General features: G+C 39.0%; 1 protein-coding gene across 1 annotated transcript; it reads right to left on the bottom strand.

Moving 5' to 3' along the window:
- Nucleotides 1-7032: 7032 nt before the first annotated feature.
- Nucleotides 7033-8154, bottom strand: LOC143552006 (uncharacterized). The gene is made up of 3 exons (XM_077042317.1): nucleotides 7782-8154; nucleotides 7458-7578; nucleotides 7033-7362 (listed from the first exon to the last, which is right to left on the bottom strand). The coding sequence occupies exons 1-3, from the start codon at nucleotides 7872-7874 to the stop codon at nucleotides 7148-7150; spliced, it is 429 nt and encodes a 142-aa protein (XP_076898432.1). The 5' UTR covers nucleotides 7875-8154; the 3' UTR covers nucleotides 7033-7147.
- Between the last annotated feature and the right edge of the window lie 7492 nt (nucleotides 8155-15646).

Below are 15646 nucleotides of genomic sequence, written 5' to 3'. Positions count from 1 at the left end.
CAATGGTATTCATTAACTTAGATGGGTGTGACTTCTTCTTCTATTTGCCCATTTTACAAGCAATAAAGTGATCATATAATTAAAAATGTTTCAACAAAACACCATCAACCAGGTCACTTTCCATTAAATAATTCATTTTCGTAACATGAATATTACCCATTATTCTGTGCCATAGAATCGTGTCTTTTTCTATTTCCTTAGAAACAAAAAAATTTCCACAGAAGACGATACATTAGAAGTTATGTTCAACACATAAATATCATTCGATCGAGGAGATCGCATAACTACCATGTCCTCGGGAATAACGTATCCTGGTTTCAGTATTATGCACTCCTTATCATTAAATACGGTAGTGTATTTCTTATCACAGATTTGTGACACACTCAACAAGTTGTGATCTACTTTATCACAATAATTAACTTTTACAAACGTAATGCACCCATTTGACACATCACCCTCCTTAGTGATCATACCTCCTGAATTACCAGAAAACGTAACATACCCTCCTTGTATATTTTTTACATTTGTTAAGAGATTGATGTTGCCGGTAATGTGACGAGAGCATCCACTATCCATTATCCAATTTTCACCAGAAACAGTCTTGGATGAGCTCTGCACATGAAAAGAAAATGATATGTTCAAAAAGGCAGCCCAGGCCTCAGTCTTGGGCACCTCTTGAGTTTCTCTTGAAGTCTTAACATTCAATTAATCCAAGCCACTTGTGAATAAGTCACATGACATTTTGACTTTCGTCGCAAGTACGCAGCTTGAACAATATTCATAGTTGAATTTTCGCAAATAGGTTCCGTAGGAACGAATCTGGGCGTTAAGGTACTTGCATTTTTATTAACATGAACCACCTTACGAGGATTCACATAAGAAAACATAATGTGGGTTTCATCATTAAAAGACATTGGTCTTCTCAAAATCTCCTTAATCATAGGAACGGGTTTGGATTGTTCCTTGATAAATGGATGAAGATTTTGAGATTTTTCTGACCACAGTTTCTAACAACGTGACCATGTTCACCAAAGAGAAAACACGTTCTCATGTCAACACGTTCATGTAATGGTTTAGCAGAAACATGTGCAACCGAAGTTTGATGATAAACACCAGCAATGGGACCTTTGTCCAAGTCATCAAACGTCACATATTTCCTTTTCATGTAGAAATCCATATTTGAACAATTTGAAAAGCTTTGTAGAGTGTCATTTCCATTTGATTTCACAAATTGAACATTTTTAGCTGATTTTAACAAATGTTTAGCTTTTATCAAAGGATCTACCACGTTTGATGTCTTGAATTTCACAAACTTGTTTTCAAGGTCTTGTAACTTAGAAGTTTCATTATAAAAGACACTTTCAATCAATTCGGGCTTGATCAAGTTAAGTGGAATGCCTTTCTCAATGAACACTTTGCTTATTCCTTTAAGCTTAAAAACACGACCAGTTGATGGTTTAGATACAACAAGATTGATAAAACACATCAAATCCTCATCAGAAACTTTAGGCTTTTCTGATTTCTTAGCCTTCACTGGTTTAACTATTTTCTCCTTTTTCACCTGAGATGTGGTTGAACCATACACCGCCTCCTCAAATTCATGAGGCTCACATAGAATGTGATTCGAACGTGGAATGTTCTGGTCTTTGTGTATCATTTCAGGTTTAAACACATCCTCAATGATAACTTTCTCAACATTCTCAACAAACACTTTGTTGCTTTCAACATGATGATTTTGAGTTGACGATTGGGCTTTAACATTATCATGTTTTACCAGTTTAGGTTTTTCTTGAAAAACAGGTTCATTAACAACAACTTCTTCTTTTCCAGCAAAAGAATTTGTAGTATAATCATTATGAAAAGGTGGTGGCACTTCAACAAAACTTACACCCTTTTTAGAATACTTTTGCTTACCAGTTACTTCAATAATCTCATTTAGCGAAAATGATGAATTTCTAAACTTGCCCAATTTATTCTTCAACTCAAGAACTTCATTCTCAAGTTCGTTTATCTTAGATTGATGTTTCAAGATTTCTAGAAATTTCTGATCATTAATTGTCATTTTAACCGACAATTCAGCTTTGAGACCATGGTTACTAATAGACAATGCTTCAATTTCTCCCTAGATTTCATTTGAGATTCTAATGATTGTCTATAAGTATCCTTAAGAGAAGCAATTTCTTTTACCAAATGATCATTATGTTCTTTCAGTGATTCTAACTTAGGCTTAATAGTCTCACAATCAACACAAGGCACATTTGCAGATAGATTAACAAAATAAGAAACATAAGAACTAACCTTGTCGATTTTGGCCATACATGCAAATGTGGTTGGCTGCATTTGACATGAATCATCAGAATCAGATTCAGTGTCATTGTCAGAAGATAGCTTATTCCCACTAGCATCTTGAAAACTCTCATTCAACTTGAACATAGCCAACTTCGCTTGATTATCGTTGCATAATAACCTTTGTGTCCAATCAGTTCCATCAGTAGCAGAGATCAAAGTTTGTGATCCTGAAACAGACGGTTTACTGCCAGAAGGTTTATCAGCATCATTACTCTTTTTCACAGAACTTCTATATTGGCTTCGAGGTCCGGTGTACTCTTTCTTTGGTTTGTCACATTCTTTGGCAAAGTAGCCAAACTCTTGATAGTTATAACACTTGACTTTTAGCTTATCAAACCCAACTCTTTTGTTCAATGATGGTAAATCTTTCCCAGTTTTTTGCAAGAACTTCTTCACTTTCCTCACTATCATTGCCATGTTCCACTTAAGATCTATAAGTTCAAAAACATCAGGGTCTATTTGGTCATAATCTTCATCGGTTAACTCACTTATGGCAATTTTTCTACCAAACAAATTGTCATACGAAATCATGAAAGCACATAGAAGGGCAAAGTTTTGTTCAGCCTCTTTCATGTTCACATTAGGTGGTGCAAAAAATTTACTTGCTGTAGCAGAAGTTCCAGAACTTCCAGAGTTATCAGTGAATCCAGATGCCACAAAACATAGGTTTGGATCGCTATAAGTTGTCGTTGATCCTTCATTTGCATTCTGAGTGAGAAATGTAGTGATTGGAGATGCTGTGGTGCTTAAAGGCACACATCCACCATAGAAAGATGGATCTTGAACTTCTTTTGATGACTTTTGACACTTCAAATCATATTCCCGAGCTTCAATCTTTTGCATAAACTCAGAAGCAGTTAAATCTTCGCTTTTGAAGTAATTATTCTCCTTCAACACCAAAAGGAATGTTGAGTATGAGCTAGGTAAAGCATTTTTAACCGTATCCATCTTGTCAGATTCAGAAGGTTCCATCTTTAACTTATTCATCTCAGCAATTAAACGATTGAAACGAGCTGGCATTTCCTCAACAGTCTCACCTTTGAGTAAGTTATAGTTTCAAAATTGGAACTTTAACATTACTTTCTTGCTCTCCTCGGTATTCCCATGCTTATCATTCTGATGTGCTGAAACAATGAAACACAGATCTTGATACACCCAACTTGATGGAATATATTATCAGGTAAAGCCATAGTAAGAGTCGAATATGCTTCAGTCTCGATCTCTATAGCCTTCTCCTCTTCTTGTGAGTACTGTGTAAAAGCTTTAGGAGTAAAACCAGTAGTCTCATCACCAATCATTGGTACAGTGTAGACATCATCAAGACTTCGAGCACAATCGGGATGCACAGAACCAAGATGTGCTCGAGATCGTGGTTCCCACTTTGCAAAATCACTGAATTTCATCAATCGTAGGCATTTTGAATGAGATCCAATTTCAGCATCCAGTGTGTAGCATCTGTTGCATAAGCACGTTTTGAGATGCCAACGCGTAGAAACCAACCACTGTGAATACCAAGTTCAAACTTGACAAAAAGTCAAACTTGAGAGTTAAAATTAAAACTTTTGTAACGAATCAGATGAGTTAACGAATCAGCTGAGGTATGGATAACGAATCAGGAATAATGCTGAACTAGTAAAGAATTAAGGTTATCACAAATTAGTAACGAATCAAAGATACGTCACTAAAAAATCACTGATGAATCAGTGTAACGATTCAATAAAGAATCGTTGACGAATTGAGAACGAATAACTAACGAATCACTGAACGAATCAATAAGCGAATTGATAATGAATCAGTGATTAAAGTGTAAAGAATCCAAGAACACGAATTAAGAACAGTAAATACGAATCAGCTACATTTGATAACGAATCAGGTTGTCAAGCAGTTGTAACAAACTCAGCCACGTGGCACGAATCTGTTTAGAATTAGTAACGAATCAGGACACGTGGGTGACGAATCAACAATAATGAATTATCGCCATTGATGAATCTTCAAGTGAGTTTTCCATAAATCTGGAATATTCCAGATTCACGAACACACAAACCCAAACTCAGATCTGTAATGCAACTTCAATACTACACCAAATCATCTAAATCGTAGCTCAATTTGCTCGTAAATCATTCACGAATCCAACTAGCTCAATCCCGTATACTTTAATCGATTAAATGAACACCAATTATAACAAATAACATCTCATGTTCCCTACACATACCAATCCAAACCTAAACCAGTCCAATCCAACACAAATCCACAATTCAATCCATACATTCTTACCTTAAACCTTCCCAATCACAATTCAAACCAATCAATCCATACTCGTTTAATTCAGATAAAAAATTCAAGCAAAATTTTTGTAAAACTTAAACGAAACCAAAAATTGATCAATCAGTGTCAAATACGGATTAATAACACATAATCAAGAGCAATCTAACACCCAGGGCTCTGATACCACTTGTGAATACCTTAAATCAGATCAATAATGATTATATAGATTAGATCTAATACCTTAAACGGATCTAGTTTATGATATGCTATTAATTGATTATATATATATATATATATATACGTGTGTGTGTGTGTGTGTGTATAATATTAGTTGTAATATGTAGATTAATAATACGTTAAGGAATAACTGAGCGAGAGATGATTTTGACAGAGCGAGAGATGATTTTATAGGGTATGAACACCCTATAAATAGACGATGGATACCAATTCGTTACACATCCCGTAACGAATTGGATCCAGTTCGTTAACTTACATGACTCAAAAAGATAGCATAACGAATCTTTGATTCGTTATGCCCCCATTCGTCAACATTCCTTGACAAATGGGAACATACATAACAAACTAACTGTCCATTCGTTAAACATCCTTAACGAATAGGTTATACATTAAACGAACTTGGTAATTCGTTAAACATTCTTAACGAACTAGCCTATACTTAAACGAACTAACATAAATTACATAAATGCCCTTAACTTTAATATATTAATATATTAATAAATTACAAATGATAATTACAAAGACTCGAGTCTACAAAACCGTTTACCAACAGAAACATATGACTCACTCAATGCTTCCAAAAAAATATTTATAAAGGTTTATCTCACAGTAACGGAGTAATTGGGTATAAACGCCATATTTTGCATAAATTTATTCTCAATATTACAAAACTTCTTTTTACTTTTTCACTTTTTTGCTTATAATCAGATGTATGAAGTATGGTGGGTAAAATGGAGAGGTACTTCCCTACGGGCTAACAAAATTTTGACAGAGCATCCCCTGTTTTTCGTTCATTTTCCTATCTTGTACATGAATAATAAAAACTGCAAACAACCACGAATAACCAAGAAATATACTACTAAAAATTGGGTATGGAATCATCCACCCCGCCCATACGGGCTAAATAAGTACCTATTGTAATGTCTTGGCACCCACGAACATAAAAAGTATCCAACCAAACAAATGACAGAATGTAAATTGTTTAAACAAGCATTATAATAATAATAATGTCAATAAAGTACTACCACCCACACCCATACCCATACCAGACCTACCGGTGCCGCTGATTGTCAGTTGCCCGTTTCCGGGTCGAAGAGTCCCCATTGCCTGTCCATGTGATCACTCAATCGGTTGATCTGTCGCCTCGTTTCTGCATAATCTGCGGCTCTCTATTTGTCTGAGTCTGTAATCTGTCCTGATAACCTGTCAAACGAGGCGGTAGTGTTAGCCTGGAACTTGTCAATGAGCCCGTATAGGCCCTCAAATGAGTACTGGTTGTGGTATGACGAGCTGGGGCCGGCTCTTGATGATGATGGTACTCCTTGCTGGTGGTAAGTGCGGCGGCGGGTCTGTCGAGGTGGTGATCCTCCTCTTCTCTCGGGTATGTCCTGGATCATCATCTCAGCCGGGTCCTCAGGATCCCAAGTCTGGTTTAGGGTATCCTGAAACCTCCACATTTCCGGGTTTCGGCTGACCTGTTGGACCATTTGCATGCTGTTGCAATAACAGAGGTTGAGTGCGATCGGCTTCGGGCTTCGGGTTCCTTCTGTGTCTGCACGGTAGGCTTTGTAAAGCTTATAAATCCACGCACCACAAAATATCGGGGTATTCAAGCTCTTTGCATTTGCATTTGTTCTGAAAAGATGACAGAACAGATAAGTGATGTTAAAAACCATGTCATTCTTAGGGGCTGTTTGGCAAGTACTGAGTCATTAAGTGCTGAATCATTAAGAGGTCTGAATGGTTAAGAGAGTCTGAACCAGTAAGTGCTGAACCAGTTAAGTCTGTTTGGTTGGACTTCTGAATAACTGTGTAAAATGACTCTCTTACCCCTCTTAATTATTTCATGCTGAATGAAATGTATCTGTTTGGTTTGAACTCTGAATGATAAGTAATTACAAAAAAGAAAATACAAAACATTATAGAATATCCAAATTACACACTATTACCTCAAAATCCACGGAAACATACTTAAAGTCCATATAGAAATTAATACTTTGCATACAATTTTAATTTTATTAATTTGAAATTTGAAATTATTACTTTCAATATAGATTTTTTTTAAATAACAATGTATATGTGTGTAATAGTTAAATAACAACTCAATAACCAATATATAACAAACATGTCGAGTTTCGGCAGCATGTATTTCTGAAACTGTTACATAAATGATAAATATAATAATAAAGTCAAGAATTGATATGATATCATACATTAACTGATCATGTTTCCTAACAAGTATATACCAACATTATCACTGTACTTGAATATATTTATTAATATCCTTGATGAATCTTTATGTTGCTGCTTGCAGTGGCTGTGATTCGATTCTCCCAAAGACACGTGTCAAGAAACTATCAACAATTGTCACAAAATCGTGCGGCTTTTCCTCATGAGGTAAGTGACCGCATTTATTTATTACTTCAAGGTGAGATCCAAAGATGGCTTGCGAAAGCCTTACCGCATTCCAAGATGGCACGAGTCGGTCACTATCACCTGTGATGACTAGAACTGTTTCATTTGTTTATAGCATTAATCAGCGTCTAAACATGAGTTTAGGCGTTTAACTATGTGAGTATGACTAAAAATAAGTTAAGCATACGGACCTGGACATGAGATTTCATGCAATCTTTCTGTTAATGGTGGATTTGATTCGGGAAATGAACCAGCCACCATCTCTGCTGTGAATTCCACAAGAGCCCGATCCCAACCCTTTGCTCGTAATGGCTGCAAACAAAATAACAACCGGGCAAGATATATTACTACATGCAATTCAAAAAGGCCATGTTTGACTGTTACGGGCCAAACTAGATATTCATTGAACATCAAGTTTTGCGAAAAGGTGAAAATTACCTTTTTGTGTGAAAACATAAATGATTACAACATTTAAAGGGAGGTGGGATTACAAACTAACAGGTAAACATGTTTACTCTTGTATAAGCCTCAAGAACGCTGTCAGTAACTTTGCTTGCATCATACCAAGAATTTTTAATCGCCGATATCCCAAATTTACCTATAACCATCCTTACCTAACAAAAACATAAATCAATACTATTAAAGTTCTATTAAACAATTCCAAGACTCGAATATTGAAGTTTGCAATGTATAATTTAGGGGTGGCATTCATTTCAGGTTGGCGGTTGACGCTAAAGAACCCAGACACGAAACATGTCAAAGACATCAACCCTAGCATGCACACGCTTAAACCATGTAACCCGAACAAGACCAAGGTAACCCGTTTATCTAATTATCTAAACAAGTCAAACGGGTTGACTGGTTGTAATCATGTTGTAAATGGGTTAAACAGGTTGTAAAAAGTTAGGTGGGTTGTGAAAGAGTTGTATTAAAGTGGTAAACGGTTGGCGTGCTGAAAAACAACCCGTGTCAACCCAAATCAACTAAAATTTATCCCGACCTGGTTTTGGAATTTACACCGTATATAGTTTAACTAAAAAAATGACCAATTTAACCCAAACCTCCTAAACTTTAACCCAATAGCACGTTCCAAGTTATATTAAAAATAATACTAGCCGAGCTAGGGCTCGGCTCATTTGCACCCTTACACCTTATTTTAAACACAAACACAATATACATGACCTATCCCACTTTATTTCACCATTTTGATGTAAAATAGAATTGAAACCCTAATCTCTAACAATTATGAATTCTATAATCTGATGAAGCCATCTTACAAACTATAAACACACAGATTTTGGAAATCACAAATTGAAGCCCTAATCTCTAACACATCAAACCGTTCAATAATTTCGGGAATCAAATTACCTGGGTAGCAGATGGCTTTGTCGCTTCAAATGGTTGGTCGATTTCCTTGGTAGGACCGTAGAAGATGGGTCACGACTTGGGATTGTAGAAGGAGGAAGAAGCTATTATGTTGGGGTAGAAGGAGATGAACGTTGTACTAGGTTGAGGGTTATTTTGGTCTCTGTTTCATTCAGCTTCAATCTTTCACTTACCCATTCAGAGACTTAAAAGTTCATTCAGATGATTTGCCAAACGCTCTTAACAGCCCTCATGTCTGACCGAATCAGATCTATGCCTCTGAATGGCTCCATTAAGTTGCAAACAAACAAGCCCTTAATGCAATACAGGGACCATAAAGCCCTCAGATTCACGACTCCTTCACTTTGACCACGTGCTATTACCGTGTGGCTCAACAGTCGGTGAATGTATCTCATGAGTGGGTCACATAAGGCGGTGCTCTTCGTGCTACTGGCACAGTACTCTTCATCCCCAAAACTCAATAGTTCCCATGCTTGTTTCCAGGTATCACCTGCTTCTGCTGACTCGTCAGCATCCTCATCCGCAAATTTAGTCATGGTATTGTACCAGATGGAACTGTCAGTTTTCTCACTCGTGTATATACCCAAATCAATCCCCAGTTGGGTAATCGATGTCGTGTACCACTCTCCCCCACACCTAAACTCAACAGCATCCCCGTCCCACATAGTCAAATTCCTAGTCTTGAAAGAGAATGAGGCTAAAAACTCCTTGGTCAGATCGGTTACTGCTTTACCCTTCTGATTCAAAACACGCAACCACGTCCCTTTCACGAACTTCCTTTCCCATTGGTTTACTGGCTTTAGCGTGTCTTTGCAAGCATAGAAATGTGATTTAGGGAGACGGTTGTTAAAGTAGCCCATTCGTATTTGGGCTCGTTCATCTATGTCGGTGTCTTCGTGGAAGACTAGGAAAGCGTGTTCATCATCACCGTATTCAGCCATCCGCAATTTATACTTAGATTAGCTGATTTTTATCAAAAATAGCTAAAAACTTGGAATAGTGTGTAAAACCACGGTGTCGTGCTTCATGAAGCACGGCCCATGCTTTGGTTGAGAAAGGTACCGTGCTTTTAGAAGCACGGCCCCATGTTGAGGGTTCTTGGCAGTTTAATCAGTTTCTGCTTTTTACTTTTTGTTGACCAGAGGGTGACCACGGGTCGTGTTTTGTAAAGAACGATCGTGTTTTTAATCCTAATTCTACCATAATCAAGACTCGGACTTGAGATTCCAAGCGGTTTTAACATATCATTTGGGTTCAATTTGTTAAACAAATCACCTAAGATCCGAGCCCTAATGGTCTTTCTCAATAAAGATTAAGTGTAAATCTATCTAACAACTCACTATCCTAGATCTAAACAATTAACCCATATATTTTCCAGGTTTAGACCCGATTTCATCAATTGGTGAGATTTAGGGTTTATTTTAGACCTGGAATGATGGATTTGAATAATATATTCACTAAATTAACATACCTTTAGTTGGAAATCGAAGATTTGAAGCAAAGAATCTAGTTATAGGAAAGAGACGTCGGTTTTCGACTTTGGACGAATTTGGTTTTAGGGTTAAGTGAGTGGAAATGTTATTTTATTGAAAAAAATGTAACTACACTGTAGACAGAAGCACGACCACGTGCTTTTTGAAGCACGGTACCGTGCTACATGAAGCAGTCAGTTTCTTTTTGTTTTGCTGTTTATTTGTCGAGCTGGTTCGTTTTTTTTAACTGATTTTCTTTGAGGATTTAAAGTTTAGATAGAAATTAAAAAGGCCTAATCTTCATTAAACATATAATATTATAAAATCATGAAAGAAAGAAAAGTAAGACAACAATCCCGAATTTCTTAAAACATAAAACTAGCAAGAGTGACTCAAGCAAGACAAAGTCCGAACTTCTAACGACCACCATTCCCGAACAAGTCTTGAATGTGTGGCGGAGCTCGTTTAGCTTCCAAGAGCTTGGAAAGCTTTTTATCGAGCTTAGCGATCTCTCGGTTAAGATAATTGAGCTTGAAGTCCACATCTTTGTTATGACTTTCGACAATGTGGAAGTTCTCGAACCGAAGCAGTTAGACATTGTTGGTCAACTCGATTAGGCGAGCTTAGGCTTGGATGTTACTTTCGACTTGGTCCATAATAATGCTTTGGAGTCTCATGATCTCTTCCTCAAGGTTTGAGGAAGAATCACCATGCTTACTCCTTCTCACTGGTCTCCATTCCATTTTCTTATTTTCCATTTAAGTAAACTTCTGTTTGGTATGAATGGAATAGTGAGTTTTGCATGCATTATATAGGAACTGTAACGTCGAGCACGACCCCGTGCTTCTTGGAGCACGGCCCCGTGTTGCTAGGGGAATAAATGTTTCTGATTCAGAGAATTGTGTGGAGTTGGCGCGTATCAAGCTGAAGATTTTAGGGTGACCACGGCCCCGTGCTTCAAGAAGCACAACCCCATGCTTTTTGTCACTGAAATTTTCTTTGATTTTTCAGCCAAACGCGAGACGTAATTTTTAGAATGATGTTTAGCATGTTATTTTAACAGTTTGATCATCCTAAAAATTACTTTTCATTAAATTTAAAAGTCCTAAAACAATTACAGGATAAGCCCGGTTTTCCTAAAAACATAAATTTAATCGGGTTAAGCCCGAGAGTCCTAACACAATGTGCCTAGTACACTTGTTTACACATGAAAATAGATAATTAAAGTTTCTACATCCCGCCGAAGGGTTCTCCTCCGTCGAATGGTCCGGGCGGAGGAAAGTACGTGAAGCGGAGAACTTGAAACTGGAGTTGTTCGTTGATGTCTCGAAGCTCCATTTTCATACTCTCTACAGATTCGGTGAGTTGAATTAGTCACATCGACGCAAGGAGATTCATCTCGGTGAGTACTTTAACAAGTTCTTGTAATTTTATCAAAAGCTCGGTTTTGGATACGTGTCGGGTTTCGTTCCTCGATTGACGAGGAACGGAAATTTCTTTGTTTATCACAGCAGGCATTATGAACTCAGGGGAGAGTGTTTAGTTTTGGTTTGGTGCAAGAAATGCATTGGAAAAAGGCTCAATTTATAGCCAAGCAATTGTCAGGCACGGCCCCGTGCTTGGTAAAACTCGGCCCCGTGTTTTTGGTCTGAATATTCTGTTACGAACTAGTCTGACTGAAATTTTTGCAGCGAAGATTTCAGCCCGCACTTTGTGGCACGGGACCGTGCTTCTAGGAGCACGCCCCCGTGTTTTAGACACTTATTATTACTATTATTTTTTAGGAAAACAACGGAACATATTTACAAGGCCGAGGTTAAAGAAAATCTTGGCCAGACCTTTCTTCTTGTATCTTCATTGGTTTGGGCGGAAGATTACTACCTCTTAAACCTCTTCGAATGGCCCATCGATGTATGGTTTTAATCGATTTCAATTGACTTTGAACTTGTGGCCATTGGAATTTGAGATCTCAACTGTCCCATAGTCAAAAACTGATTCGACTACGTATGGACCTTTCCAGTGAGATATCAGTTTTCCTGGGAAAAGACGTAAACGTGTGTTATATAACAGCACTCGATCGCCAACTTGAAACTTTTTGTTTTCCTTCAAATGGGCGTCGTGTAAACGTTCAGTCTTTTCTTTGTAAGACAGGAGTTTTCATAGGCCATTGCCCTTAGTTCTTCTAGCTCACAAATTTCATCCTCCTATGTAGGTTCCCAGTCGGATCTACACGGAAGTATCTCGTACTACGTAGGTGCGGAATCCCTACGTAAGACGGTACGAGTGTTCGATGCGATATACGTTAAAACCAAGCACAAATACTTTACAAACACTCGTACGTTAAAACCAAACACGGTACGAGTGTTCGATGCGATATACGTTACAATACTCAAGAGACACGTTGTATTGCAACCCTTCAACACGTGATGTTCAATCACTATTACACGTTCTGGCAAAAACCCTACTATACAACCCGTAACATATGTATATATATGTTACGACAACTTCGCCTAACAGACTAGGCGAAGTTGTCAATAACTTCGCTTGTCCACAAGTTCGCTTATATCAGGCGAACTTGTGAGACAACCTATCTAAATCAAACCAAAAACAAACTAACACGATTACAGACACAAACATAACACTAGATACTGAACTACTGACATCATGTACCAACAGACTCCCCCTTGGCAGTAGCTTCATATCTCTATCTTTAATCACGTGTCTGGTAATCCCAAAATCTTGTATCTCCCGGCTTCAAGCATGAACTCCCTGTCTTACACAGACAGAGACAACTCTCTGGTATTTCTTGGCTTCTTCTTTCCATGCCGGAATATAGATATATCTTTTTCTCGTTCAGCACCTGCAAGTCAGCTTGAGACAAATTCACCAAGTGCATAGGATCATACACCTCAGCACCTCTTGTTCATCTTCATCCTCCATAACCGCTTCAGCTGTTTGACTGTCGACATACCACCATTTCAGATTCTTTAGGACATCCTTGGGCATTAGTTTCATCGGTACTTCTTTCAAACACCGGATAGGCTTATACTTCATTATCATCCAAGGTTTGCCATCAGCTCTCATTCCTCTGTCTTTATCTTCAACAAGCTTCCCTTTCTGCGGCTTTAACAACTCGAACTTTTTCACTTTTATACTTTCTTTTCACACGATCTTTCCAATAATCCTAGCCATATTATCATCACTCCTGTTTATCAACCCCAACTTGGCTAAATCCTTCACCTCACACTCCGGCAAGGTATTCAATGATCTCAACAACCTTTTGATGTACTGAACTCCGTCAAAACGTTTAATCACAAACAGCCTCAACTGCTCATCATACAACCAGCATATTATCCCCTTCTTTGATTCAGCATACCCTTTGATATTATAACTCTTCTTAAACATAGTTGGAACCGTTGGTTTCTTTGTCTTTACGAACCATTGAGCGTAGCCTTCTTTCCATCTCGGCTGCTCTTCCCATTCAGTCTCATCACTTCCCATATCTTGACCCACATTTGACTTGTCAACTTCTGGAATTTCATGCTCAACATTATCCTCCACAATCTCTCCCTCTTCAATCTCACTGTCAATCACAATCTCAGCTCCTATTTTCTCAATCTCTTCAACCGGTAACACATCGTCGTCACCCACAGTATCATCATCCAACATCTCCTCATCATCCACTACCACCACATCATCACCCCCTGATCCACCTGTTGCACCAGCTGACTCCCCCTGAGATGTGGAAGTCCCAAGACTTTGTTCAGTTCTTGGCAACTCACCACCTGCATCTTTTGATGCATTGGGATCATCGTCTCTTTCATTACTCTTTTTCGTCCTCAACTCATCGCCCTTGCAGCTCGTCTCCACCTGAGATGCTAAGAACTGTTTTAAAGCATCAAAAAGTTTACCGTGCTCAATCAGGAGGGACGACTTAATTTGATTTTCTGCAACAAGGCGCTGGATAGCATGAGTCTGGATCAGTTTGATTATTGACTGTTCTGCCACGACCCTTTCAAGAGCTGCTATCCTGTCTGAGTCAGATAAAGTTGCATCAAAATCAAATCTCATATGAGAAGTGTCTTGAGCATACGGTGGAGGGATTCCCAATGTAGCCGGAACATCAGAAACAGGCTGAAAAGTACCCGCAGGTGGTATTGTAACAGATAACCCTGCAGTGGCAACCAGTGTCGACTCAACGAATCTTGCAACAACCTCCGATGGAGTAAGTGTAGGAGGTGGCAAGGAAACAATTTCTGGAGCCGAAAACTGAAAAGTAGTGGGTGGAATGCCAAAGGAAGATGATGTAGATATCACGGGAACATCCGAGGTGATTGGTCCTGTCACAGTCAAGGATGCAGGGACCATAGTCATACCAGATAAAGCGGGTGGAGAGAAACGAACCACCCTCGAGCTGTCACCAGCTCCCGAGCCTTCACCCGTTCTGACCTTTTTCGATCGACGAATCAACCGATCTAACTCCTCCTCATAGTCAGATTCACTGTCATCTGTGTCTTTCTTTCTTTTTCCATGAATTCTTTCTTGGGCGACCAGTATCTGTCTTACTTCAGCAACATCATCAGCTGAGGAGTCAGAGTCGGTTCTTTCAGAATCAGCTACAGACGTAGCTACCATCGGCACATCAACACCAGAAACCTCTGCAACTGAGACCTGAACCTCTGCCTCAGGATCAACTCGTTCCAGATCAAAGAATCCTTGGCCACCAAAAGCAGCTTCAAGGTCTACTTGTTCCTTCGGTGCCACAACAGGAGCAGCAGACAATGCGTGCTGTACCACAGGTGGTGGTTGAGAAACAACAGCCTGTTGCGGTGCCGGATCCCGAAACTCGTCTCCACGAGGAGCAACATACGCCGGGTTTATCAAATACCCAAATAACGGAGTATGTCGTGGACGAAGCTCTGGTTTACTTCGAGCACTCGACGATCTGCACTGTGCGAATATCCTCTTGCTGACACTCTCTACATATCGAATGGGACGGCGCTGAGGTAGTGTAGGAGCCACATGATTCAAGATCATTTGCAAAAATCTTGGATACATCAAGAATCTTTCACGAGCTACCGCACGTCTCTGACGGTTTATTTCATAAAACACCATCTGACTGAAGCTGTAACACTTGTTGTAAGTCAGTGCTGTCATTGCCGATTGCATCGTCGCACCCATCCCATCCGTACCAGCCTTACGACCCGACATGCACACGATCATCACATGCATGAGGAAACGCCATTGATCCAACAAAAATCCCTTGCGCCCCTGAGTGTCACCCAATGGACCAGAATAGCCCATTCGTAAAAATGCACCATCTCTGAATGGAGCAGTAAAGTCTGTAGGATCATCTCTAGTTTCATTCCCGAACTGCAAGGCGACCCTTATCTGCTCAGATGAGAACTGCACCTCCTGATTGTTAACTGTGGCGCGCATGACTGGGGGCTCAACTGTACAATCATATTCTACCGTCCTCTAGAAATCTTCAATGTTCGGTAGAGATATGGGTAGAGTTGTAG

The sequence above is a fragment of the Bidens hawaiensis genome, unplaced genomic scaffold, assembly GCF_021521415.1.
Source record: "Bidens hawaiensis isolate Kalapana, Puna unplaced genomic scaffold, B.hawaiensis_p1.1 tig00016747_1, whole genome shotgun sequence".
Lineage (NCBI taxonomy): Eukaryota > Viridiplantae > Streptophyta > Magnoliopsida > Asterales > Asteraceae > Bidens > Bidens hawaiensis.
This window is presented reverse-complemented; position numbering and strand designations above follow the sequence as displayed.